The 26,323-nt window shown below is 36.7% G+C and overlaps 1 protein-coding gene across 1 annotated transcript in view; it reads left to right on the plus strand.

Moving 5' to 3' along the window:
- Nucleotides 1–26,323, plus strand: part of LOC131980745 (retinal-specific phospholipid-transporting ATPase ABCA4-like) — a 52,493-nt gene that overhangs the window by 18,765 nt on the left and 7,405 nt on the right. Inside the window, exons 12-39 of the mRNA XM_059345043.1 lie at nt 82–287; nt 2,221–2,397; nt 3,732–3,954; nt 4,187–4,408; nt 5,101–5,305; nt 5,407–5,499; nt 7,947–8,153; nt 8,516–8,690; nt 9,552–9,683; nt 10,086–10,225; nt 11,318–11,455; nt 12,175–12,356; nt 12,527–12,632; nt 13,288–13,493; nt 15,168–15,222; nt 15,462–15,521; nt 16,787–16,956; nt 17,882–18,006; nt 18,206–18,304; nt 19,396–19,677; nt 19,933–19,965; nt 20,058–20,163; nt 20,244–20,318; nt 20,548–20,717; nt 21,502–21,679; nt 21,837–21,952; nt 22,257–22,404; nt 25,575–25,698. Of these exons, the coding sequence (XP_059201026.1) occupies nt 82–287; nt 2,221–2,397; nt 3,732–3,954; nt 4,187–4,408; nt 5,101–5,305; nt 5,407–5,499; nt 7,947–8,153; nt 8,516–8,690; nt 9,552–9,683; nt 10,086–10,225; nt 11,318–11,455; nt 12,175–12,356; nt 12,527–12,632; nt 13,288–13,493; nt 15,168–15,222; nt 15,462–15,521; nt 16,787–16,956; nt 17,882–18,006; nt 18,206–18,304; nt 19,396–19,677; nt 19,933–19,965; nt 20,058–20,163; nt 20,244–20,318; nt 20,548–20,717; nt 21,502–21,679; nt 21,837–21,952; nt 22,257–22,404; nt 25,575–25,698 (4,153 nt within the window). The remainder of the gene's footprint in view (nt 1–81; nt 288–2,220; nt 2,398–3,731; nt 3,955–4,186; nt 4,409–5,100; nt 5,306–5,406; nt 5,500–7,946; nt 8,154–8,515; nt 8,691–9,551; nt 9,684–10,085; nt 10,226–11,317; nt 11,456–12,174; nt 12,357–12,526; nt 12,633–13,287; nt 13,494–15,167; nt 15,223–15,461; nt 15,522–16,786; nt 16,957–17,881; nt 18,007–18,205; nt 18,305–19,395; nt 19,678–19,932; nt 19,966–20,057; nt 20,164–20,243; nt 20,319–20,547; nt 20,718–21,501; nt 21,680–21,836; nt 21,953–22,256; nt 22,405–25,574; nt 25,699–26,323) is intronic.

Here is a 26,323-nt window from a genome sequence, read left to right on the forward strand (position 1 = left end):
CAGTGATCCCTTTGGCTCAAATAGCATGTTAAAGAACATTGCAGTTTGAAGAGTATTCAATCTTGTCTCCTCTGATTACAGTGCATCAATCTGGATAAATTTGTGGCTTACACGGATGAGTCCCAGATGACCCATCAGGCCTTGTACCTGCTGGAGGAGAACAAGTTCTGGGCCGGCTTGGTCTTCATGGACATGTATCCATGGACCACAAGTGTACCCCCACATGTCAAGTACAAGATTCGCATGGACATTGACGCAGTGGAGCGAACCAACAAGATCAAAGACAGGTCAGTAGCAATGAAGCTTATGGAAGACAAGATGGGTCAAGTTGGTCGACGAACTAGAGGCTTTCTGACTGGACTATGTGCCTTTAAAAGGGCTGATCCGAAGGGCCATCGGGGGTGTCAAACTCAAATACACAATGGGCCAAAATTTAAAACTTGAATAAAATCGCGGGCCAACATTGAACAAATAAACCTTTTAATATATACCAAACATGTTTTGCTTTAACATTAAATATGGAACCAGCAACACTTATAAACATACAATATATAACTAAATAGTGCAGACATGCAAAATCAAATTTCAAATAAAAAACACATCAGTGTCATTAATTTATTAAATAAAAAATAAATAAAAATCGTATGCCTCTTTTCTATTTGCATCCTTCTGATTTAAATATCAAAATAAACTTTTTCAACAGGTTAATAAATTCGGCCTTTCTTTTCGCCATTTTTGGGAAGGGGTAGCTCGGAGACAGCTCTAGCTTGAGGTTGCTATGACGACTGTCACAGAGGAGCGTTTCTGGGTCCTGTCCTGATTGACGTGCCAAAACAACAGCAGGGCATTGTGGGATTTGTAGTATTAGCTGTAAATCCGCCGTATAATACCGGCGGGGCAGCTTTTATAGTACAATAATAAGATAATAATTTGGTATTGCCTCGCGGGCCAAATAAAATTGCACTGCGGGCCAAATTTGGCCCGCGTGCCAGAGTTTGACACCCCTGCTTTAATCAGTAGATCTGTGCTGTATGGGCAGTAACTGAAATAATAATAATAATAATAAGTTTCTCCTGGAAAAAAAAAGTTGAGAAAGAAATCACATAGAAAGCACATATTGGTATCATCAATCGGCTAAAATGAGTTAGAAAATATCAGCATATCTGCAAAAAATCCAAAATCATGCATCCCTAATGTTTTGTTATAAAGACTGACCAACTTGTGAAACCTCAAGATAAAACAAAGTGTTTACTTTTAATACTTTTAATTATCACAAATTGTATATACCTTGGATTTTCGACCATTTCGCCCAAAGAATTGTTTTATATGAGTAGAGACGTGAAAAGATAAAACAGACATGTATTTCATAAGAAAAAAGTCGTAAAAATGTATATCTATATCTATATATATATAGTTAATCATGCCGTGATCTTAGACACAGATCTCCAACCCTATAAGGCCTGCTTTTCCAAACCATTGGGAGAAGCTAATTTATTGCACCAAAATTAAGGGCATAAACGATTTATTAGCAAAGAAAAAATGGCTAATAATTGCAGCCTACTTGTGAGCATACCCATATTCAGTTAAGTGTGATCCAACCAGTCATGGTTAGAATACCAAATCACCCTGACAACATACGTTCCTTCATTTTTTCAGGTTGTAACTGCCGTATTAATGAGGCAATTTATATGGATTTGTCACATTCCTCAAAGGAGAAAAAGAGAGAAACGTCTCCAGCTGGCTTCAATGTGTTTTCCAAAGACTCTCTGTGGTTCCATATTAACTCGATACCTGCCCTTTCATCCTCCCATGTGAGGCTCTTACATGCATTTTCCTTTTCCTTTGATCTCCCATTCATAAACAGGCTGTATGTCAATAGCCCCCGCAGTGAACAAAATGTTTTAGCTGTTTACAGCACACCGACGGGCTGTAATGGACCCAGTGGGAGTCCTGCCTCTATACAATTGAATAATCAGATTGTAAGAGGGCTTTGCCTCCAACTTATCCGCTTAAGCAAAAGCAATGTACATGTTGTGTGTGTGCTTCTAGAGACTTTAGCTTCAGGATGTTTTATTATAAAAATGTTTTTTAAAAGGAGACAGTGATTGGGATTATTTCATACAACAGCAGAAATGATTAAAGAGATTGCTTGTTTAACCGTTTGTGAGATGAATGAACAGCAGCCACCTCTGTCATTCACTCTCTGTGTCCTCCCTTCAGGTACTGGGACCCTGGCCCCAGAGCAGACCCCATGGAGGACCAGAGGTACATCTGGGGAGGCTTTGCCTACCTGCAGGACATGATTGAAAACGGCATCATCAAGCTTCACACAGGAAAAGACTGGCTACTCGGGGTCTACGTCCAGCAGATGCCATATCCATGCTATGTAGACGACCTGTGAGTGAATCAGTCTCTTCGTTTACCAGCACATAGTTATTTACACTTTTCTGTGTGATTATCTATACAAGTGAAGCTATAATGTATTGACACATTTGTCGATTTCCTCTCTAACTCACTGGCCAGCTGCTTCATTGATGTGTTGGTTGATTAATCCTGTATTAATGGGATGTCTCCCTCTCAAAATGCAAGTCCAATCAAGACACATTAGTGCATCCTCATAGAACTTAAAGAGATAGTTTGGATTAAATGAAGCGGGGTTGTACGAGGTACTTTTCCATCCTCAGTGTATTATCTACAATAGATGGCGGCTGGCACACCCCCAGTTTGGAGATGCAGCCGGGAATACAGACACAGAAGCTAAGCAATGTACTGCTGGTGACGAGGGAAAACATTAACATGTTTTAGCTACCTAAAAAAATCTGTTTAACTATATTATATTTAGCATATATTCCCTGCCTTACCTTGCAGTCAGATCATCTTTTTTGATGAGGAACTGCACTGTTGTCTATGCTCTCTTCAAAGCCACCAGACTCCACTAACAAAAACAGTAATTTTACCTTGCAGGACACAGGAGTTGTTAGTCTACCGCTGCCTCAATCGTTTAGGTTGTTTGTGTTATTGTGTGACCCTGGAAACACCAAAATCACACATTAACACAAAGGAGAACACACTCGGATAAAAATGAGGTGAAATTACTGTTTTCGTCTGAGGACTCTGGTGGCTTTGACAAGAGCTCAGATAAAAGCTTCAGCTTCAGTAGGTGCAAACAAGGCTTTCTGACTGCAAGGTAAAGTGGTGAAAATATTAAAAACATAGCGTACACTAAAACTAACATACATTTTTTTAGGTGGCTAAAATACATTAAGCTGCTGCCCTCGTGCACATTGCTTAGTTTCTGTGTCAGTAGTTCTGCTTCTCTTAATTGAAAGCCATCTACTGTAGGTAATACACTGACTATTGCTAAGAACCTCAGACAACCCCGCTTAAAAAAAACCTTTAAGTTAACAGGCAAACAAAGTATTGTATTGATTTTCTGAAACTTTTTAAAGCCTATTAATCTCAGTGTCTACAGGTTGTATTTCTTGGAGTAGTAGCGTGAATTGTTGTCGGTCAAAGTGTTACTTTTGATATCAAAACTGGGTGAAATTTTCTAATCTTACAATCTTTCCTCCTTAAACCCAACTTTTCTGAAATGTATTTCTCACAATATTATTACTAAAACGGAGAGTAAATAAATAATTCAGTGGTTAATATTCCTGTATAAACACACCGAAGACAACAGCAGGTCTTTTGGGGTCACATCTTGCTTCCTCTCCTCTCTTCGCCTCCAGCTTCATGATCACACTGAACCGCTGCTTCCCCATGTTCATGGTGCTGGCCTGGATCTACTCCGTGTCCATGACTGTGAAGAGCATTGTGCTGGAGAAGGAGCTGCGGCTCAAGGAGACCCTCAAAGCCATGGGGGTTGACAACGGAGTCATGTGGTACACATGTTTCATCGACAGCTTCATCATGATGACTGCCAGCACTGCGCTGCTCACCTCCATCATCATGGTGAGAAAACAGAAGAGGAGGCCATGTTGGTAGAGAAACAAGGGTCAGGTTTTATTTGCTGGCTTGTAGGGTTAATATTTTGTATGTGTTATGGTGCCCTCTAGTGGATATGATTAAAAAGCTCCATTTATAGAGAGAAGAGTGTCTCGCTCTGTGTGTTTACAGCAGTGTTTTGATGCTGAACTGAAAATCTTTTTAATATAATCACACTCTGTCTTTTGTTTTCTGTCAGGGTGGGAAGGTGCTGAATTACAGCGACCCCATCCTTGTCTTCTTCTTCCTGCTGACTTTCACCATCGCCACCATCATGCAGTGTTTCTTGATGAGTGTGTTCTTCAACAAAGCCAACCTGGCAGCCGCCTGCAGCGGCATCATCTACTTCACCCTCTACCTGCCGCACGTCCTCTGCTTCGCCTGGCAGGACCGCATCACCAAGAACATAAAGTTGGCTGCTGTATGTCTTCTTTTTTTATTTCTGTGACATATTTTAAAAACAGAAAAATACATACAGTACAGGCCAAAAATTTGGACACACCCATCTCATTCAATGCGTTTTTCTTTATTTTCATGACTATTTACATTGTAGATTCTCACTGAAGGCATCAAAACTATGAATAAACACATATGGAATTATGTACTTAACAAAAAAAGTGTGAAATAACTGAAAACATGTCTTGTATTTTAGATTCCTCAAAGTAGCCACCCTTTGCTTACTAGAATATAATACATGTTTTCAGTTATTTCACACTTTTTTGTTAAGTACATAATTCCACATGTGTTCATTAATAGTTTTGATGAATTTACAATGTCAATAGTCATGAAAATAAAGGAAAAACATTGAATGAGAAGGTGTGTCCAAACTTTTGGCCTGTACTGTAGATCATTTTAAAGCACAAGCATTAAATCCAAGGGAGCTCACACATCCTTATAAAACAAACTTTCATCAAATGTCTTTTCCCCTACAAGTCAATAATACAGACAGGAAGGACAACTGATTGTGTATCATTGTTTGAACAAATAGTGCTATATTGTTTGTTACAAATTAAGATTTAAAAGGTGTTTTCATGACATATAAACTGAATTTTGGGACACTTGCATTTCCACTTCTGTCTGTAAATCAAGTGTTTATAATTTATGCTTCCCTAGAGCTTATTGTCTCCGGTGGCCTTTGGCTTCGGGACAGAGTACCTGTCGCGGTACGAGGAGCAGGGTTTGGGTCTGCAGTGGGACAACATCATGACAAGCCCGTTAGAGAAAGACACCTACTCCTTCCTCACCTCCATCCTCATGATGGTGTTTGATGCGGTCCTGTATGGTGTTCTGGCCTGGTATCTGGATAATGTCTTCCCAGGTTTGGTTGCTAATATACTGTGTTACTTAAAGTATTTTACTGTTTTATAGGGACTATGAGTTTATCACACTGAGGATTGTATCACCTTTTCTACTTCACAGGACAGTACGGCATCGGTCGACCATTCTACTTCCCGCTGCAGCCCTCATACTGGCAAACTTCTGCACACTCACACACAGAAATGGCTGAGGAAGGTTAGTGTGACTGACTTTAAAATCGCTTACACGCTTCATAAGCGAGGAGCGCCCTGTGACTGGAGGTCTGTTGCTCAAAAGCCTTCAGAGACAAATGAGAAAAAACATTCTGCTGATCTATTTTCTAAATCTGGTATAAATGATTTTCTCTCCTGTGTTTGTAACTTAGAAACATACTTTGTTTCGTGTTACGTTTTTTTGTTTATAAGAGAACATGATCGAACAAATTATGGAAATTTTAATGAGAATATTAAGTTGAGTTCATATAAGTTTTTGATATTAATTTGGGGTAAATTAATTCATATTCATTCAATTAATTAATATTGATCGAGATTTTATAAAAAAAAATATGTTGAATAAATGATACATTAGATTAAATCATTAAATTGAATGTGTTTGTTCATTAGAGAACATGATCGAATAAAATATGGAAATATTAATAAAAATATTAAAGTTTTTGATATTAATTTGGTGAAAATTAATTCTAATATTAATTGAGTAATTATAAAAGTAGTAAAGATAAATTCTTCACAATATTCAATACTTTTTTCAAATGTGTTTCTTAATAAGAGAACATGATTAATTAAATATTGAAACATTAATGACACAAGTTTTTGATATTCATTCGGTGTAAATTAACTCTAAATGAAAGATTAATTAATTAAAAGATTAATGTATCCATAAAAATAAACACACAAACAAAAAAACACACAATTCATATCACTTGTGTTAATAGTCCATGGAGAAATTAAAACGTCCCTTGAAGAAACATAAATCCTTTTAGTCCTCTTCTTCACCTGTCATCAACACAAGACAAACATCAATTTAGATCAGACCTAACAATGGATCACCATCTTTTTCTTTCCCCTCAGGGCTTCAGTAGTTTTGTAAGTAAAACCCAAGTGAGAGAAGTGAATTGCCTGCCCTTATTTTATTTGCCAAAAATAATTGCTCCCCAGAAAAGCTTAGTATTCCCGCTGGTAGTATTGGAAAGGTCAACTTAAGGTTTATAATGAGTCGAGACACCCATGAGAAAGATTTTCTCACTTGCTCCCTCCAGCACTCTTCGCAGCACGGGGTCTGAAACAAGGTCATCCGAACCAACAGATTGTTTTCTGAGAACCTCCCTAGGAAAAAAAAATGAACAAAAACAACTTGTAACTGTTGCTACAAATTAGCATTTTATCATATTTCATAAACATCTCTTTGCAGTAATAAGTAGGGACTTGAACCAGAAATACTAGTCGGTTGAACGTATTATTCAAAGAAATTTAATATCTTCCTAGTAAAATGTTGCTTTATGAAAAAATTAGCATCTAATTAGTTAGCTAGGATTCAATTATAATTTAATTAAGTGTTAAATTGGGCTCATTTTAACTTTTTCTGTATTTTCTTACTTTTAGACGTAGACGTCAATTAACTTTACTTTAAATGTCAGGGAAATTACTCGTTAGGAGCATTCCTAGTAATATGCAAATATTACAAAATATGTAAACAAGGTGCACATTCCTATTTAATGTCCATACAAGCTGTGGACCTGCAGGTTGAAACATGTTTAAACATCTCCTCTGATGGCATTAACATATTAGAAACTCGAGGGCGTAGTTAAAGGGTAAATAGGTGAATGGGTGGGATTTGGGGTTGAATATTTATTTATTTTTTGGTCAAATAGGTGGAATTAATATAGGTGATTGTATGATTTTTATACATTTGTATTATCATTATTATTATTATTATTATTATTATTATTATTATTATTATTATTATTATTATTATTATTGTTGTTGTTGTATATATATGTGTGTGTACATACACTACCGGTCAAAAGTTTTAGAACACACCAACTTTTCCAGAATTTAATTGAAAATTATGCAGTTTAATGTCTCAGTGTACTCTGAAATTAATGCACATTTGCAACATTTAAAATTATTTATTGAGCATGATAGTGTTTTGAAAATAAAAAAAAAAGATTCAAAATCACATGTTATGTTGGACTAAAGGACTAAAAAAAGACACAAAATGACCAAAAAAAGACACAAAATGACTTACAAAGACATGAAAATAATTTAAAAAATGGACAAAGTAGCCCAAGACTCCATAGAGTTAAGTTGTTAACCCATTTCTTGTTCCCTGAAAAAGGCCTACTTGTATAATTCTGAAATGTACATTATTTTTCAGTTTTGGTTAAGCTTACCTTTTTTTATTTACCTCTGGCAGTTCAACACTTATCTTCGTACCCTTTCAAGCTGTTCATTTGACTTGAACTGCTTGAATTTCAATAAAAAACTGGAAAAATTGGGGTGTTCTAAAACTTTTGACCGGTAGTGTACATACATACATGTAAATTCCACATGTTGTAGTCGACTGTGAGAGGCAAACTATTTTCATGAGCTAGGGAAAACCTTACCCAACACATCCTAACTAAGAAATGTCTCTGTCTTCTTCAGATGCTCAGAAACCTGAACCAGGGTACACAGAGAAGGACGCTGAGAGCAGGGGCTCACCAGAGACCTACACCTGTAACGGCTCAGCTGGCAGGAAAGCCTGCAAGCACCAAAGTAAGAGGGAACGACTGGAGAGAGAAAGGGAGCTGCAGAGACGACAAGAGGAGACTCCGAACCAGGAGGAGGAGTGTCAGGACTTAGGGATAGAAGGTGAGGACGCAGACACAGAGCTGAAGCCTGAGGGCAAGCAGAAACTGAAAGAGGGACAGACAAGCTGTGGGGGACACACGCTGAGGACATCTGGTGGACAGGCAGGGTAACACACCACACCTGGAGCTGCAAGAAAGGGATTGGCCCAGATAAGAGACTAGGGATACATAATCACAATGATTAAGAAGATTAACTTGTTATTAATGAGACTGCAAGTTTGATACATAAACACAAATTGGTTCATTAAAACCATTTTTCGACAATATTGTCATTTCTAATGGCTGTTGTGCTATCTGTTATATAATCTTAATGCATTTTTAAGTGTTAACTCATTCTTTCTGGGTGCTTTTTTTTCTATGCAGGTCTGTTCTTTGAGCCAGACCCAGTGGGCCTGGAGATGGGGGTGCAGATTGAGGACCTGGTGAAGGTGTTCAAAGGAAGTTCTCGTCCAGCTGTTAACTGTCTAAGCATCAATTTCTATGAAGGCCAGATCACATCCTTCTTGGGGCACAATGGGGCTGGAAAAACCACCACTATGTAAGCTGAAATCACATTTAACAACCTAGGAATCTCTTAAAATCAAACAGTGGAGAAAAAGCTTAGTCTAAAACATGTTTACTCAAATAGTTTAGCTAGAATTTGATTTCACAGCCTGTTTAAAGGTATAATATGTAACTTTTTCACATTCAAGCCATGTGGTCTGCTATATATTTTGTTGAGTTGTGTACTTACATTATCCAAAAAGTTTCAAAGCTAGAAAAATTAAGATAAAGGTTTGTTTGATTTGGTCACCTGTCAATAGTGTCACAACCCCTTTATGCATGCGCCAACAGTATGAATGTACTTTTTTTTAATCCAGTTTTCTGCCACATTTTTCTGCCATATTTTTAGATCTTTGTCATTGTTAACTATATATTTTAACCAGATAAAGGATCTTAATCATTTGATGACTAGATCTTAAGTTTCAGAGCTGAGCAAACTAATGTGAACTAATGTGTGTTTAATGTGAAACTGCTTAATTCAGTGTTTTTACCGGTTTTAATTACATGCTCAGTTTATTTTGGAAACCTCTGTGGATAATTCGGCTCCTGGTAAAAACCTCTTTTTTAATGAACACTGGAGGAATCGTAACTGGGAGAACTAGAGGGGAGCATTGAGGAAGACAAAACTCCAATGACCCCACACTACACAATGATACCAAACTCCATCTTTTGTTAATGTTTTGATTGACAGATCACTAGCAGAAGAAAATTACATATTGTGCAAGTTTAAAATAGGACATTTAATGCAACCTGAGAGGTTTTCTGGCTCATATATCTATTAATCATCTCCTGAAGATCCTAGCACAAACCCCCCATGTCTTCATATTAATGTTGTATGTGCTTCTGCTCTGTCCAGGTCCATCCTGACAGGCCTGTACCCGCCCACATCTGGCACAGCGTACATTAATGGAAGCGACATTAGGACGGACATGGACACCATCCGCTCCTCCCTGGGCATGTGCCCTCAGTACAACATCCTCTTTAAACAGTGAGTTACATTAAAGCTGCTGACAGGACTTTAGTGCAAATATACATGAAAGTTGAAATAATTACATGCATACAGTGTTTCTTTGACATACAGAAAGCAAACAATAACAAAGGAACTATTTGTGCTGAAGAACAAAGAGCAAAATGACTCTTCAGTTGCATTTTATTTGTTAAAGTTTCTAATTGAACTTTTTCAGTTGTAATAAAGTGAAAAACCCGCTTTGTTAAAATCAATGCACATTCTTCAGAGATTGGCTTTGACAGCATTTGCTGAAAACCTGAGCTGCTGATTCACTTTCCCATACAGACTTTAAAAAGCACTCACAAAAAAACTGTCAAAACAACAATTTTACACTCTTCCTCTGTATTAATTCTTCATCACTGCTGCCCTGTTTTTGTCCAGTCTCACAGTAGAGGAGCACATCCTGTTCTACTCACTGCTGAAGGGTCGGACTCAGGAGGAGGCGCAGAGGGAGGTGGAGGCCATGCTGGTGGACCTCGGGCTGCCTCACAAGAGAGACGACGAGGCTCAGAACCTCTCAGGTAGACCACCTGTTTGTCTGTGTTTGTGAAAAAGCAAAAGAGAAATTAATTAATCATTCCTTTGTCATTGTGACTGCTCTAAACACTTTTTAATTGGTGTTTTTTAAAATTATAACAAACACAACACAACAAAATAATAAAGTCTTGGCAGCGAATACAGCATGCTGTCAAATGAATAGGCAAGCAGATAAAAAACATAGTAATTAAAACAGAGGTGAATTAACAGATGCTATTGTAATTGCAATGTACAGAAATCTAAAATAATTTATAGTATTAGTCCAGTTGCACAGCCCAACTTCAGTCTTTGGCTTTTTTTGATCATTACCAACAATTTTTAAAAAAAACTCCTCATCGCTCACCAAGATATTTATTTATAAATGTAATTTATAAATGTACTGTATGTTAGTTTGCAATAGTAGCACATTTTAATGATCCTGTATGTATTAATTAATACTTCGTTTGTTCACATTTTTCCATCATATAGTTATTGCTTTCTTTGTTCATGAGAGACATAAGTCTATAAGTACACAGTCATGCTTCTTAGTAGTTTTATATTCATTACTGATTAATCTGGAGAATATTTTCTTTCCAAGGTGATGCCTTCAAATGTCTTATTTTTCCAGTCAAACACAGAATGATATTTAGTTTGATATGATATAAAACAGAGAAAAGCAAGACATATTTGTATTTCAGAGGCTGTAAACAACATTTTCTACCTTTTTTGCATGAAAAAATGCATGTATGCAAGATCTTGTTTCTGTCAGCTAATTGGTTAGTCGACTAATTGTTGCAGCTCTAATATGTCCTATAAAGGCAAAGTGCAGCAACTACAAAATCATTTAAAAGCCAAAAATGGCTTTAAAGTCCCAACAGATTATAGTTTACTGAGGTTTTAACGTACCTCTGTACTTTTGGGCAAACTGTGCATAAGTTATGTTGTTCCCAGGATGCACAACTTTAGCCAACAAGGGATTTTAAGGTTTGTTATCTGACTCACCATGCCAGGAACCTCCTTCCTAAGACTTTTGACCACATTAGAAGCAGTGAAAGGTGTTCCCCGATCTGACCAGTTGCCTCTCTCTCACCCTACAGGCGGCATGCAGAGGAAACTGTCAGTTGCCATGGCATTTGTTGGAGGGTCAAAGGTTGTGATCCTGGATGAACCTACCTCTGGAGTGGACCCCTATTCCAGGAGATCCATTTGGGATCTGCTACTGAAATACAGAGCAGGTAAGAATAACAAGAAGGTGGAGTCTGTGATTCTAATCCAATAAACCTTTTGTCAAAGTCAGCAAATATCTCCTCCTGGTCCACTAGCTGTCTGTTCTGTGTGTGTGCAAAAAAAACAAAAGCTGATGTTTGGATGGCTCTGTAAAAGGGAAATAAACAAAGTGGCTCCAGCCGAGACACACAGCACTTTTCTGTTTGTGCACACGGCAGGGGAAAGGCCATGGATGTATACAAAAAAGCAAAATCTGGCAGATGCTAACGTTCTGAAGGAGGAGAGGTGTATTTGTTTGGGTGTTGAGTTCAAATATCAACAATCTTTCTCCAGAATCGCTGATTCAACCTTTAAGGTCCATATTTGAGCCCTACATGTCAATACTTTACTCCTTTAGAGCCACATTTCATCCTCACCAGTACACATCTCACCCTGAATGTCCACTTTTTACTGCTCCACTGAAAGCACTGAAGAATGAAACCAAATCCTTTGCAGCTTCACAGATCTCCTGAGGCACTTGAATTAAGTAGGGAACTGATCAAACGGAAAAATTCAGCTACACTGCTACAACAAAAGCAAAACAAAGCAGGCACAAAATCAATCATCTGTTAGCAGAAGCATTTTGAAGTTGTGGTAGCTTTTTTTTGTTAATCTACAATGTGCTACTTTCATTCAAATGACACGTCAGTAAAAAAGTACTTTATTGAAAGTTTGACCTTTTGTGCAGGCCGGACAGTGATCCTGTCCACCCATCACATGGACGAGGCCGACCTGCTGAGCGACCGCATCGCCATAATCTCCAAAGGACAGCTCCACTGCTGCGGGTCCCCCCTCTTCCTCAAGAACTGCTTTGGAGTCGGTTTCTATTTGACACTTGTTCGCCGGATGAAGGATCTTAAGAGGAGAGAGGTAAGACCCAGCATCAGTGTGAGTTATCTCTGCCCTCTTTTTTATTATTTTATCAGTTTCAAATGCAGACACACACAGGAGAATACCTGCTCCTCTTCTGTTAAAGTTTTCATTTCCTGGCAGGATTGTTCAATTGTTGGTGTTCTTGTCTCTGCTGTTTTTTCCACCAGAATGATTGCGACTGTGCGTCAGACTGCTCCTGTGCCTGCTCCATCTGCACCAGATACAAAGATCAATCCCAGAACCAGTTCCATCATCTAGACAGAGTTCTGGATGGTAAATACACAGTGCATGTTTCTTATAATGAGCTGCTCTTCCTCTGATTGTGTGCACATGTTTTTATTATCTTATTGAGGAAAAAATTCAGATTTAGACCCTGTGGGTGAGTGATTTGTGGAATGCAGTTCATACCAATGGTTATGGTTAGATTCCCATATTTTGAGTCAAATATTACTAAAAACTCATTAATTTTACATCAGATTTTTCCAGCAAAGACTGGCCCAGCGAGAAAATCACAGATGTAATTCAAAAGACAGAAATAAACTTAATTGTTTCCCTCTGTCTGAGAAAATAGTTTTTCAGGGCCTTCAAAGCAATGAAGGCCCTCACAAGTATAGCAGTACCAAGAGTGTCAGTGTGACTGGCCCACTTATGCAAGTTATAAAACAGATACAGAAACAGAACACATTCATAATTCAGCAGTGGTATTGACCCATGTGTCTTTTCCTCCTCATTCTGCTTAAGGACACTATATTTTAGAAGTTTACTCATGCATTTTAGTGCTTGAATAATAGTGTTTGTTTTTCCTTTTTGGCATCGTTAGCAGATTCCTTTCCTCTGTGCTTTGTTTTAAGGCTTCTGCTATTTTTGGGAACACTTTACACACTTAACTACCATATCCATAAATGATGCATTTCTGTCTTCTCCCCAGGGGATATAGACAGCATCACCAGCCTCATCCACCACCACGTCCCTGAAGCCAAGCTGATCGAGACGATTGGCCAGGAGCTGACCTACCTGCTCCCCAATAAGGGCTTCAAGCATCGAGCGTATGCCAGTCTGTTCAGGGAGCTGGAGGAGACGCTTGGTGACATGGGCCTCAGCAGCTTTGGCATCTCTGATACTTCACTAGAGGAGGTAGGGCAAGGTTATTATAGTTAACGAAAACTAACAAAATAACGAAAACTAGAATTGAAAAAACATTTTCGTTAACTGAAATAAAAATAAAAACTAGAGTTTTTAAAAAAACGATAACTAACTGAAACTGTATTTTGTGGTTACAAAACTAACTAAAATTAACTAAAATTATATTGAAAATGTCCTTAGTTTTCATTTTTGTCAACTTTTTTCATTCATAATTCAGTGTATTTATTTGAACATGCAACACATGGTAAATATGTTTACTGAGACTGGGATGTCTACACTAGAACCAAAATTCAAAACACCTTGAACTGTATGAGTTAATAACCTTATTGGGGCTGAGATGGATAAACCAAAGGAAATAAAGGAAACATTTATTATGGCCTCTTTGAATCACGCACCCAACAAATACCCATTTACAAAAAAACTAAAACTAATAAAAACTAAACTAAAACTAAGCATTTTCAAAAAATAAAAACTAAACTAAAACTAGAAAACTCACTCTAAAAACTAACTAAAACTAACTGAATTTGAAAACAAAAATTCACAACAAAATTAAAACTAAAACTAATGAAAAATCCAAAACTATTATAACCTTGAGGTAGGGACATCGCCTGCCTCCGTCTGTGACATCACCAACAACTTGTGCGGCATTTTGATGCTGCATTTACACAGCATGAAAAAAAATAGGCCTTCAGAATAAACATCAGCTTTCATCTTGGAAGTTTCACTTTTATAGTAAACGAAGAAAGCACCCAGTCAGGTAAATTCATTGTATTAATTTACAGTAATGGATAGTAATTAAGTACATTTACTCAAGTAATGTGCTTAAGTACAGTTACCAGGTACCACATCTGACTTTGTGCTACTTTCTACTTCTATTCCACCACATTTCAGAGGGAATTATTGTACCTTTTACCTCACTACAATTATTTGAGGGCTTGAGTTACTACTTACTTTACATATACAGATTTTTGCATTGAAAACATTATGTTCGATTGACAGAAAATTCCTTTGCAACTCGTCGACCATTTTAGTATTTTTTTTATTTTTTTTATTACAGAAACATTTCATGGTTCTTGCTTCTCAAAAATTTTCCTTTTAATTAGTTTTATTTTAAAGTTTTATTCAATTACTTAAGTGACTAGTTACTTTGCAGATAAATACATGTACATCAACTAATAAATTATGATACATGCCTTTACCAGCTGCAACATTAAAGTGACTTACACATGAATGCATTACAAATGTTATTCAATCAGAAAAAATAAATGATTTACTTTAACTTCACTGTCTAATAACAGCATGAAATGCCAAATAAATGAATACATTTCCTACAAATGATAGCTAGTATCTTCAAACAGTACTTAGAAAGGCAGATTAGTGCACTAGAAACAAGGAAAATGCATTTTATGAAGTTAAGACTTTGTTTTTAGCAATACTCCAAAATGTGTTGCCAAAGTGACATTTAAGCTGTGTAAAATAACAGCATGCATACTGTCTGTGTTATTTCTGGTTTTCTGGTTATGTTTTCTTGAGAGAATCTTCGAGTTTAATCAAGTGAAAATGAAAAAACATCATATAACTTGTGAACTTAAAGAAAAAGCTTATATTTAATGCATGAAAAGTTTTTTTAAAGTTTAAAGAAGTTCTTTCTTTTTTTCTTTTCAGATCTTCATAAAGGTCACTGCCGACGGAGAAGCAGAGAATAATGCCACCACTCCTGGTAAATACCACCACTGATATTCCACATGGCCTTTTCCTGGAATTGAGTCTCTGACCCGCTGCCCTTTGTCTCTAATGTTTTGTCTTTTAGCTGTTATTATTGCTGTTATTGTTCTTAATTCCCTCACTTACTAACATTAGCTAATTGTCTTGTATTTACATGTGGTGTGTGCATCATTTGTCAGTTTTAGTTTGTCTTTGTGTGCGTTTTGTGTCTCACCTGTGTATTCCCATCTCTAGAACAGTGGATATTACAGCGCAGAAAAATCAACAGCAAAGTTGGTCTAGAGGGAGATGAAGGTCAGAGACTTAAGAGTCCACAGCATTCTGGCAGCTTAAGCTTCTTAAGTGTCATGTGCTATTTGAATTTAAAGACCAGATATGTGGGGTTTATAACAGATGTGGACAATTTTGATATGATCCTATAAAGCAGTGATTCCCAACCAGGGTGACTTGTAAGACAGGGGGTACTTGGAAATTATAATTAGTAAAAGAAAATAGCTTTAACGCCTGACCATTACATGTTGCAGTTATTAATGAGTGCATGAACTTACATTTACATCAGGTGATGTTAGCTAAAGATAATGGTAGAAATAAATATCTAATAAAAAATGACTACACCATTCAAATGATAAGCGAAACGTAAACAGTTAAAAATGTTACCCAAAGCTTTAATATCCAGCTGAAATACATTAGTTAGCTTAAAGTATTACATAAGCAGCTAAAACTGAGCTAAAAGTAGAGATAAATTTGTTCAAATAATTAGTTTATTATTATTATTAGTAGTAGTAGTAGTAGTATTAGCTAATGGATGGATAAACAGCTGCAATAGTTAGAAAAAAAGTATTGGTTTAATGGGTGAAATAGTTAGCTTAAAGAACTGACTGAAGGTTTCATATAATTAGCTAAAGGTCATGGATTAATGGTTAAAACATTCAACTTCACTCCAAGTCATTGTAGTACAATTCTTGACCAAACCAATCAAATATTGACATCTGAATTGTCTGACAAAATTAACAACTTTATAATGAATTATGTTAAACATTTGGAAAATACATTGGGGTTTGATTTAGGACTAGGAGTATGTAAGTTCTTCTTTACAGAGTTGTGGGGTAAGACTCCCTCAGACCAATGAGGTTGGAAACCACTGCTTTAAAACATAATCACAGAAAAGTTATTTATTCTGACATTAAAATGCTTTTCTGTGGCCAATGCTTTTAACTATAATAAGATCACACATCTGGTACTCCAGTTATTTAAGTGATCCAGGACTGAAATCCAGAGCAGATGCTCTGTTTGTACAGTTGAAAACAAAGCAGGGACTATGCCAGAGTTCTTTATTCAGAACTTTTTTTTCTGTTGCTTGCTTCACTTTTTCTAGCACACTGCTTTAATTTCAGCTACTTATAGTTATGGTTTGTCAGCTGCTTAGAACAAATCAGAAGCCTCAGACGAGTTTAGTTCTGCTGCTCGCTGTAATCTTCCTCTGCCTCTCTTCCTAATGCTTTGTCCTGTGTAGATGCTTCATGTTCAAAACTTACTGTGTGTTTTCTTGTTGATCACAGAACATAACGGTGTTCAGACTAACGGCATTAGCCATGAAGCGGCAGACAGCAGTGAAGGAAAAGGCTCCAGGCAGGTGAAAGGAACCTTTCTAGTCCTGAAGCAGTTTCATGCTCTGCTGGTGAAGAGGTTTAACCACGCCATCAGGAGCCAGAAGGATTTCTTGGCACAGGTACAGGGACGCAGAGATGGGTGGATTAATAATTGAGTGTGTTGACAGTTTGATTATGTGATGTATTTTAACTAAAGGGACAACATGTCTAAATGTCAGAATATGTACACTACCGGTCAAAAGTTTTAGAACACCCCAATTTTTCCAGTTTTTTATTGAAATTCAAGCAGTTCAAGTCAAATGAACAGCTTGAAAGGGTACAAAGGTAAGTGGTGAACTGCCAGAGGTAAATAAAAAAAGGTAAGCTGAACCAAAACTGAAAAATAATGTACATTTCAGAATTATACAAGTAGGCCTTTTTCAGGGAACAAGAAATGGGTTAACAACTTAACTCTATGGAGTCTCGGGCTATTTTGTCCATTTTTGAATTCTTTTCATGTGTCTTTTTTTGGTCATTTTGTGTCTTTTTTTAGTCATTTTGTGTCTTTTGGTGTCTTCTTTTAGTCATTTTGTGTCTTTTGGTGTCTTCTTTTGACATTTTGTGTCTTTTTTTGGTCATTTTGTGTCTTTTTTTAGTCCTTTAGTCCAACATAAAATGTGATTTAGAATCTTTTTTTTACTTTCAAAACACTATCATGCTCAATAAAGAATTTTAAATGTTGCAAATGTGCATTAATTTCAGAGTACACTGAGACATTAAACTGCATAATTTTCAATTAAATTCTGGAAAAGTTGGTGTGTTCTAAAACTTTTGACCAGTGGTGTAATCTGTAAATCCAAGAGAAAAAACAAATCACCTTATACTTTTATTAATATGACATATATTATTAAATCCATGGAAAACATAATGCATAGTCAAATGTGTGAGTGTACTGTACGTATGTGAATTTTTGGTTTTGGTTTCAAACTGTTAATGCATTGCTTACGATAGGCTTTCATGCAGTGAGTGGTGCGACTTACTTTTACGTATTTTGGGGGATTTCAGATCGTCCTACCCGCCAGTTTTGTCCTAATAGCTCTGATCTTCACTACGGTTGTCCCTCCGTTCGGAGAGTATCCAAGTCTGACTCTGAGCCCCTGGATGTACGGAGAACAGTTCACCTTCTTCAGGTCAGACTTCATGACAATCCCTGTGAAATGGCAGATTGCCAGAACCCCTGTTAAAGGACTAAATCTGTAGTAGTTTCAGACAAACCAAAATAAATCAGATAAACACTGACAGACAGGTGTTGACCGTATTGATTTAATCAGTTTTATTCAGTGGCTTTAACGTTATTTTCTCCTTTAACATTTTGTCATCCCTGTATAGTAACGAGCAACCATTTGACCCCAAAATGAAACGCTTCATAGAGCGCTTACTGAACAGCCCAGGCCTGGGGACACGCTGCATGGAAGGAGAACCACTACAGTGAGTACCAGGACTGCTGACAGGACAATCCAGGCATCCAACATGCATTTAAACTTTTGGAGTTCATGCAGACTGAAATAATCTAATACTATTTCATGCACATCGTCTTGTGATTAGTCCACTATTCAAATTTGAAAGTTAAAAAGTAATAAGAGCTCAGAACATGATGGTTGACGTATTTGATGGCCACTCCCATTCAGAGTTGTTTTATCAATTTTTGTTTTGATACCATTTGTTACACAGATTTGGCGCTAGCTTTAACCATTTTTGTCACTCAAGAAGTGATACAAACATCCAGAAATCTCTCCTTAATTCCACATTGGGACATAAAAACCAATATAGATTTCTGCAAGAATTGCATTTTTTAAGCGATTGGATGGGGAGCACTGCTGAGAAAAGCCCTTAATGTCATTAAAAGCAGGACAGCCAGACATCCTCTGAATGCTCTAGGTCTCTTGTTTGCAGCTATAAAGTTTCATAACGCTGTGATTATCTGAGAGATCACAACAGGTCATTTTATACACTGAGGTCAAGTTTTTAAAAAATGCTCTCTTTGCAATGAAATGGCCACGTTTATGCAATTCCAAAACTGTTTAGTGACCCCAGTCTGCAGAAATATTCAGATACTTTTTTAGTAAAAAATACTCTCATATTATCAATAAAGCATTACATAACTGCTGCACACTGTTCATTGCACCGTATTTGTTTCATAGCACCAACATTTTTATACTGTATATTCATATTTATTCTGCACTGGAATTCTATTCTACTCCTTAATACATACCCCTTCCTTTAGACACTTTATTTTTTATTGTATTTTTATTGTATTTTTATATTTTATTGCTTGAAGTATGCCTAGGTTGTTCTTTTTATTTAATTGTGTTGTCATTGTCTCTGTGTGTAATGCTGCTGCTATCTATCTATCTATCTATCTATCTATCTATCTATCTATCTATCTATCTATCTATCTATCTATCTATCTATCTATCTATCTATCTATCTATCTATCTATCTATCTATCTATCTATCTATCTATCTATCTATCTATCTATCTATCTATCTATCTATCTATCTATCTTATCTCCCCACAGAATGCCGTGTGGTAACAGCACATCAGAGTGGGAGTATCCAGACGTTTCTCCTTTGGTCGGCAACATCTTACAGAGTCCTGAGTGGAACGAGAGAAACCCGTCTCCTTCCTGCCAGTGCAGCACCAGTAAGAAGCTCACCATGATGCCCTACTGTCCCATCGGGGCAGGAGGCCTTCCCCCTCGCCAACGAATGGAGGCCACCGGAGACACGATGCTGGACCTGACAGACAGGAACATCTCTGACTACCTGGTGAAGACCTACCCCACTCTCATCAGAACCAGGTGGGTTTACATCTGCATTCAAATCATACAAACAGGAGTGATTAAAGAAGAAATACAAGCGTGTTAAAACCCTCAAAAACGGTGGGAAAATATGTTTTCCTCGCTCTGCAAATTATAATGCTGCAAACAAAACACACACATTATTAAAATGCTATAAACAGGCAATGATTGCTCTGGAATTGTTCTCGTTCCAACCACTTTTTAAACACATAATTTACCTCTCTATTTAATTAAACTCTGTATTTAATTTCACAGTTTGAAGAGCAAATACTGGGTGAATGAACAAAGGTAATAATTTGCGCTTTATTGTTGTCAGTCTCAGTCTCTTCCTCTTGTGCCGTCAGTGTGGTATACTGAGTGAAAATGTTCTCTGTCCTCAGATATGGAGGTCTCTCGGTAGGAGGACAGCTTCCAATCCTGGATGTCAACCCCAGAAACATCCAGAATGTTTTCCATCAGCTGGGACAAATGCTAAACATCACAGCGGTACTCATGTTTTTTAAACAATTTTTTATTGTGTGTAAAGTCCATCCAGGCAGTTTCATAATAATCATTTTCTTTTACAGGGTTACTACTCACGACTTGCAATGAGGGATATTGGTCCTTTTTTACGGTACATGGAAAGTGAATTCAATATAAAGGTATGTGTGGGATGCATGCAGAAATGTGTTTTTCTTCAAATAGAAAACTAGCGGGTGGTAGATGTTGTCTCTAAATGCATGCTTTTATAACTTTGCTCACCACTTAAGTGAGTGATGAAGGTTTTATTTAAGGAAGGTCAGGCTTGCAAGTCCCTGAGTTGTAGATGAGGACTTTTATTACACAGAAGGCTGTGAGATGTGTTCAGTGAACTCTGTTCTCTTCCGGCAGGTATGGTATAATAACAAAGGCTGGCACGCCATGGTGGCCTTCATGAATGTGGCCAATAACGCCATTCTGCGGGCCTTCCTACCTCCCTCCGCCAAACCTGTCGAGTTTGGTATCACCGCCATCAACCACCCTCTAAACCTCACCAAAGAGCAGCTTTCTGAAGTCACAGTGTGAGTGTTACTCTTAAATGTGTTCATTATTAGGTTTTAAAATGTATTTGTTTACACATTTAAAAATAGAATAATTATACAGAGATTTACGCACACGCACACACACACACACACACACACACACACACACACACACATACATATATACTATGTATGCACTTCTACCACTTTTACACAGTTACCTACATATAAATTAATTTCAGGTGACCAAAAGCTTGTGCAGGAGAGTCAGCACAATCAAGTTAAAAAGATAAACAAAATGAGAAAAAAACATTTAAAAAAAATTAAATTATCAAGTCAACCACAAAATCTAAAAATAAAATAAAATTAGCAAATTAAAAAAAATATATTATTATTATTATTATTTTATTATTTGTAATTATTTAGCATTCTTATTATTGTATTATTATGTTTATTATTATTATTATTATTATTATTATTATTTACATTTAGCAGAAACAACTTTTACTCTGTTTTTTTTTTTTTTTTTGTAAAATAATCAACACTATTCTGGACCATTATTAAAAACAAAGTCACAGGATTTTATGTTGATTTAAAGAAAATTATAGATATAATTTTACATTCGTTGTTTTTTTGTCTATTTGGAAGAAGGTTTTTTTCTGAGCCTAAATGCTTAAATTACTGTCTCAATTTTATTTTTTATTTACTTCAGTGTAATTTGGCTTTAAACAATAATTACATCATCCTAATTTACAAATAGTGTATTTATTTACAGTCTCAGAGCAGAATGTTGAGTACAGACTTTATCCGCTTTTTCCTTCAGGTTGAAAACTTCAGTAGACGCCGTGGTGGCGATCTGTGTCATTTTCGCCATGTCGTTCATCCCTGCCAGCTTCGTCCTCTACCTCATCCAAGAGCGTGTGACCAAGGCCAAACACCTGCAGTTTGTCAGTGGGGTCAGCCCTGTAGTGTACTGGGTGGCCAACTTCTTCTGGGACATGGTAAGCAAGCAATAAAAAAGTTTATTTACATGTCATATAAGTGGTTATACACTCAGATAGTTTTTAATTCTTTGATTAGGTTATATCTGTTGTTTTTGTATAAAAGTACATTTTTCTTTTCATAATCGTATCATCGAATGCTTTACTTCTCCCTCAGGTTAACTACTCCATCAGCACTGCAATGGTGGTTGGCATATTCATGGCTTTTGATAAAAAGTGTTACACATCAGAAACCAACATGCCAGCACTGATAGCACTGCTTCTACTATATGGGTAAGGCTTTAATCAGTTTCATTTTGTTCAGTTTTGTTTTTTCACTTCAAAAATGAAAACAATAAAATACAAAGAGTATATGAAAGGGAAACACAGCTTGTGCAGGTGAGTTAGTGTAACAGTGTGAGAGCACCCAAAGGGCCTCATTAGGAAATCACGCCTCTAAACAAAACGGTAGAGGAACTGAATAAAACCTCAATTCAACAACAAGTAAATCCACAGAGAGAGAGAAAGAGAGAGAGAGAGAGGATACCTCTGATGAATGGAATTGTTTTTGAAATGTTTCTCTTTCTCTCACTTCTAGGTGGTCGGTGACACCGATGATGTACCCCATGTCCTACATATTCAACATCCCCAGCACTGCATATGTGTCCCTGTCCTGCATCAACCTGTTCATAGGCATTAACAGCAGCGCCATCACCTTCATCCTGGAGCTCTTTGAAAACAATCGGGTAAGAACATGATAGATTATCAAACAGAAAAAAAACACCTTTCAACACACAGCAGAGACAGATATTATTATTATTATTATTATTATTATTATTATTATTATTATTAATAATAATAATAATAATAATAATAATAATAATAAATGGCCCTTTGGCCCCAGTATATACAGTGGTAGAAAAAGTATTCAAAACCTTACTTAAGTAAAAGTACTTATACCACACTGTGAAATTACTCAGCTACAAGTAAAAGCATCAGCTTCAAAATGTACTTAAAGTATCAAAAGTAAAAGTACTAATTATGCAAAATGGACCCACTCAGATTATTTTATATATTCTAAATATATTATTAGATTATTTGTATCAATACATTGTTGTAAGCAGTGTTTTCATTTTGTCTGTAAAGGGATGACTAATTTTAACTGCTGAATATACTGTTATTGGGTTAAATAAAAAATAAAAAATCACTTAAAATTGATCATATTTTCTCATGTTAAATTTTGACCTGAAAAGTAACTAAAGCTTGCAGCTAAATGTAGTGGAGTAGAAGTATAAAGTTAGATAAAATGGTAATACTAAAGCAAAGTACATATACCTCAATATTGTATTTAAGTACCGGTACTTGAATAAATGTGCTTAGTTACATTCCACAACACTGCATAGCAATACATATACAACTTCATATGAAAAGACAGAAATCAGAAAACTGCAGCCACTGTTTCTTGTCACAGCCTGCACATATATATTGGTAAACAAGCTTTTGTATTATGGCAGTTTCGTGCCATCATTATAGGGCTGCAAAGCCAATAATAAGATAGAAAAGGTATAGACCATGAAAACCATAACAAAAGAAAAAGTAATTTAACAATTAGAGACCAATGCACGCTAATCAATAAAAATGATGAAAATGTAAGGCAAGGCCAGGCCAGTTAATTTATATAGCACATTTCAGCAATAAGGCAATTCAAAGTGCTTCACACAAGACACGACAAAGGGCAGAAAAACACATTAAAAGAGGACATTTAAAGATCATGAAAATAAATCATGAGACTCAAAGAGAGAGAAAAGGAAATAGAACCAGCTAAGTTATATAAAAAAAAAACAAGATTAAAAGTTATATAGTTAAAAGAAGTATCAAAAGAAATGTATTAAAATCAATTTATTGAAATCGTTTAGTAAAAGGCTGCTGTAAACAGGTGTAAACCTTGATTTAAAAGAAACATAATTTTAAAATTATGAGCTATAAGAAGAGGTATGGTACTAAAACCAAGGGGAAAAAAAACTGGATTTGATAGAAGAAAGTAACAATAAATCACAATTGATGTAATATAATTTTATTGTTTACACTGGTTCTATTATCTGTGTGATAAATCAGAATATCCTCTGTGAAAAGGGCCTAAAACTATACCTCAAACACCCACTTTACAGTAGCTACATACACAAAGACTGATTAATAATGTGGTGCAGCTGTGCAAGGTGGAGAGCTGAAGATGAGTCACAGGTGAGCCGGCCAAGGAAGCGTGTGCCTTCTTGATGGAATGGCTCAGTGTAAACATGTGAAAAAAGCAGAGAAGGAGGAGGAAACAGAAATAGTTGGGGAAAGAGCACAGATGCTGCTGCTGTCAGGGTGACAGGTGACTTCCAACTCTGTCAATAAGATGGAGGTCATACTTTTTGCCAGATGGTTCTCTCAAGCGCACATCTGTACTCCTCTTCCCCGCTCTCACTGATGAATCCCTCAACAGGTGAGTCATGAGAGAACCACTGGAGGTGGCACGACCCATATGTTTGTTTTGTTGATATTTTCCAAGAGTCTAAACTTAGAGTTTCTTCGACAGCAGACGTAAATCTCAAATTTATTCATTACTATGTATCTTTATCTGGGCATTTCTAGAGAATCAATATATAACACTTGGCTTAAATGTATAACAATGGCTAAGACTTGTTCAAAGCAATGCTAAACAGCCTGATCTCATATCAAATTTAAAGGTTTATATGACTTTGGTGAATAGTAGGTGCAGCACACATGATTTAAACATAACTGGATGGTAGGTGTGGACTCCTTTTTTTAGAAGAACATAAACCTTAGAACAAGGAGAGATGAAATGTTACGAGTTACGAGCAAATTACTGTTTTCCACCCAAGATGGATAGGGAAAATAATAATATCCTAAAAATGAGAGATTAAAGGAAGGTTAGAGATCAAAAGATTAGAAATGTAAGGTCTATTTCAGTGTATGTTCAACAGTATCTAGTATATAGATATGAAAGAGAGGAAAATAAAATGTCCCCTGAGCTGCAAGCTAACTTAGTCTGCTTCTGTGATGTGTAGTCAGTTGGGAATGGTGCGTTTTGCTCCAGGAAAACTAAAAACATCAACATGTACAATAGTAGTCAAGCTTTAACATATTCTAACAGTAGTTGCTGCCTCTTTTTAAAAACAGACATGTTATTATTATATTTATAATGTTATCAATCTCATTATAAACCATACTCAAGCTTTTAAGTGTATATTTGTTAACCTTTATATGATGTTTTTAGGTCTTATATGTAGGCAAGTAAATCTAAATCAAAATAAGAATCAGAATCAGAATCAGAAATACAAGCACTAAAAATGTACAACAATATAAATACAAATGTCAGTCTTAGGTAAATAGATTATGTACAAATAGAAATATAAAATATAGAATTATTTGGAGTAAAATAAAATAGAGATATGTATAATATAATACAATAGATGTATGGAAATATAGGTACATAGGATATGCATAATTCACAACATTTCATCACAAATGGAGGGAGCCCGAGCTTGTGCGGGAGGTGGAGCGTTACCAACTAGAAATAGTTGGGCTCACCTCCACGCATAGCGTGGGCTCTGGAGCCAAACTCCCAGAACACGGTGGAGGGATTATATCTCTCTCCTGGCCTGGGAATGCCTCGGGGTCCCCCAGGAGGAGCTGGACGTTGTGGCTGGGGAGAGGGGCGCCTGGAATGCCCTGCTTAGCATGCTGCCCCCGCGACCCGGCCCCGGATAAGTGGACGAGAATGGATGGAATGGACAACATTTCATAAGATTTTTTTTATGATTTGAAGCTGAATGCATGTTGAAGGTTTCCATCAGTCCTGCACTCAGCTGAAGTGTGCATTGAATGTGTATATGTTTGTGTGTGTTTTCAGTCTCTGCTGGTGTTCAACGAGTGGCTAAAGAAAGGCCTGCTGGTGCTGCCTCACTTCTGCCTGGGCCGAGGGCTCATAGACATGGCCATGAATCAGGCTGTGACTGATGTTTATGCAAGATTTGGTAAGTATTTGTAGTAGCTGATACAGTTGAGTTTTATGTCATTATTACATAATATGTTGCAATCACTTACTCACTATCTAATCAGAAAATCCTGCTATTTCAGTTATTGTTTGTAAAGGTCCCCTATAAAATCCCATAAAATGGTGTGAAGTTGTCAGGACTTCCTTTTGGTTGTCATGTCAGAACCTATCTTTTAACGTGACTTATTTAGATATTGTCATTGTTGCCGTGGGGTGGTGAACTGTGGGACAGTGTTGCAGATACAGAATGTGTGTATGTGTGTCCTTTTCTCTAGCACACAATTTCTACAACTAGTGTAAATGTCATCGTGAGAATATTACGTCTCTGAGCCGTGTTGGTCCGCCTCATTTTCATTTTCTTTCCGCCACAAAACTTAATAAACCAACAACAACAAACAATGCAGGCCTACATTCAATCTGTTCCGTTATACATCTATGATCACAGCAGGTATAACATCACTGCTGCGGTTCTGTGACGGCCCAATTACAAAAGATACCGAGTTTATTAATTGTCAGTTTAATCCGCAGAGGTGAAGATGTCACTGTCAAAATCTACATTTATTACACATTGTGTAGTATAGTGGTGTTTCTTCTCTTGTAGGAAC

The sequence above is a fragment of the Centropristis striata genome, chromosome 11 (genome assembly GCF_030273125.1).
Source record: "Centropristis striata isolate RG_2023a ecotype Rhode Island chromosome 11, C.striata_1.0, whole genome shotgun sequence".
Taxonomy (NCBI): domain Eukaryota; kingdom Metazoa; phylum Chordata; class Actinopteri; order Perciformes; family Serranidae; genus Centropristis; species Centropristis striata.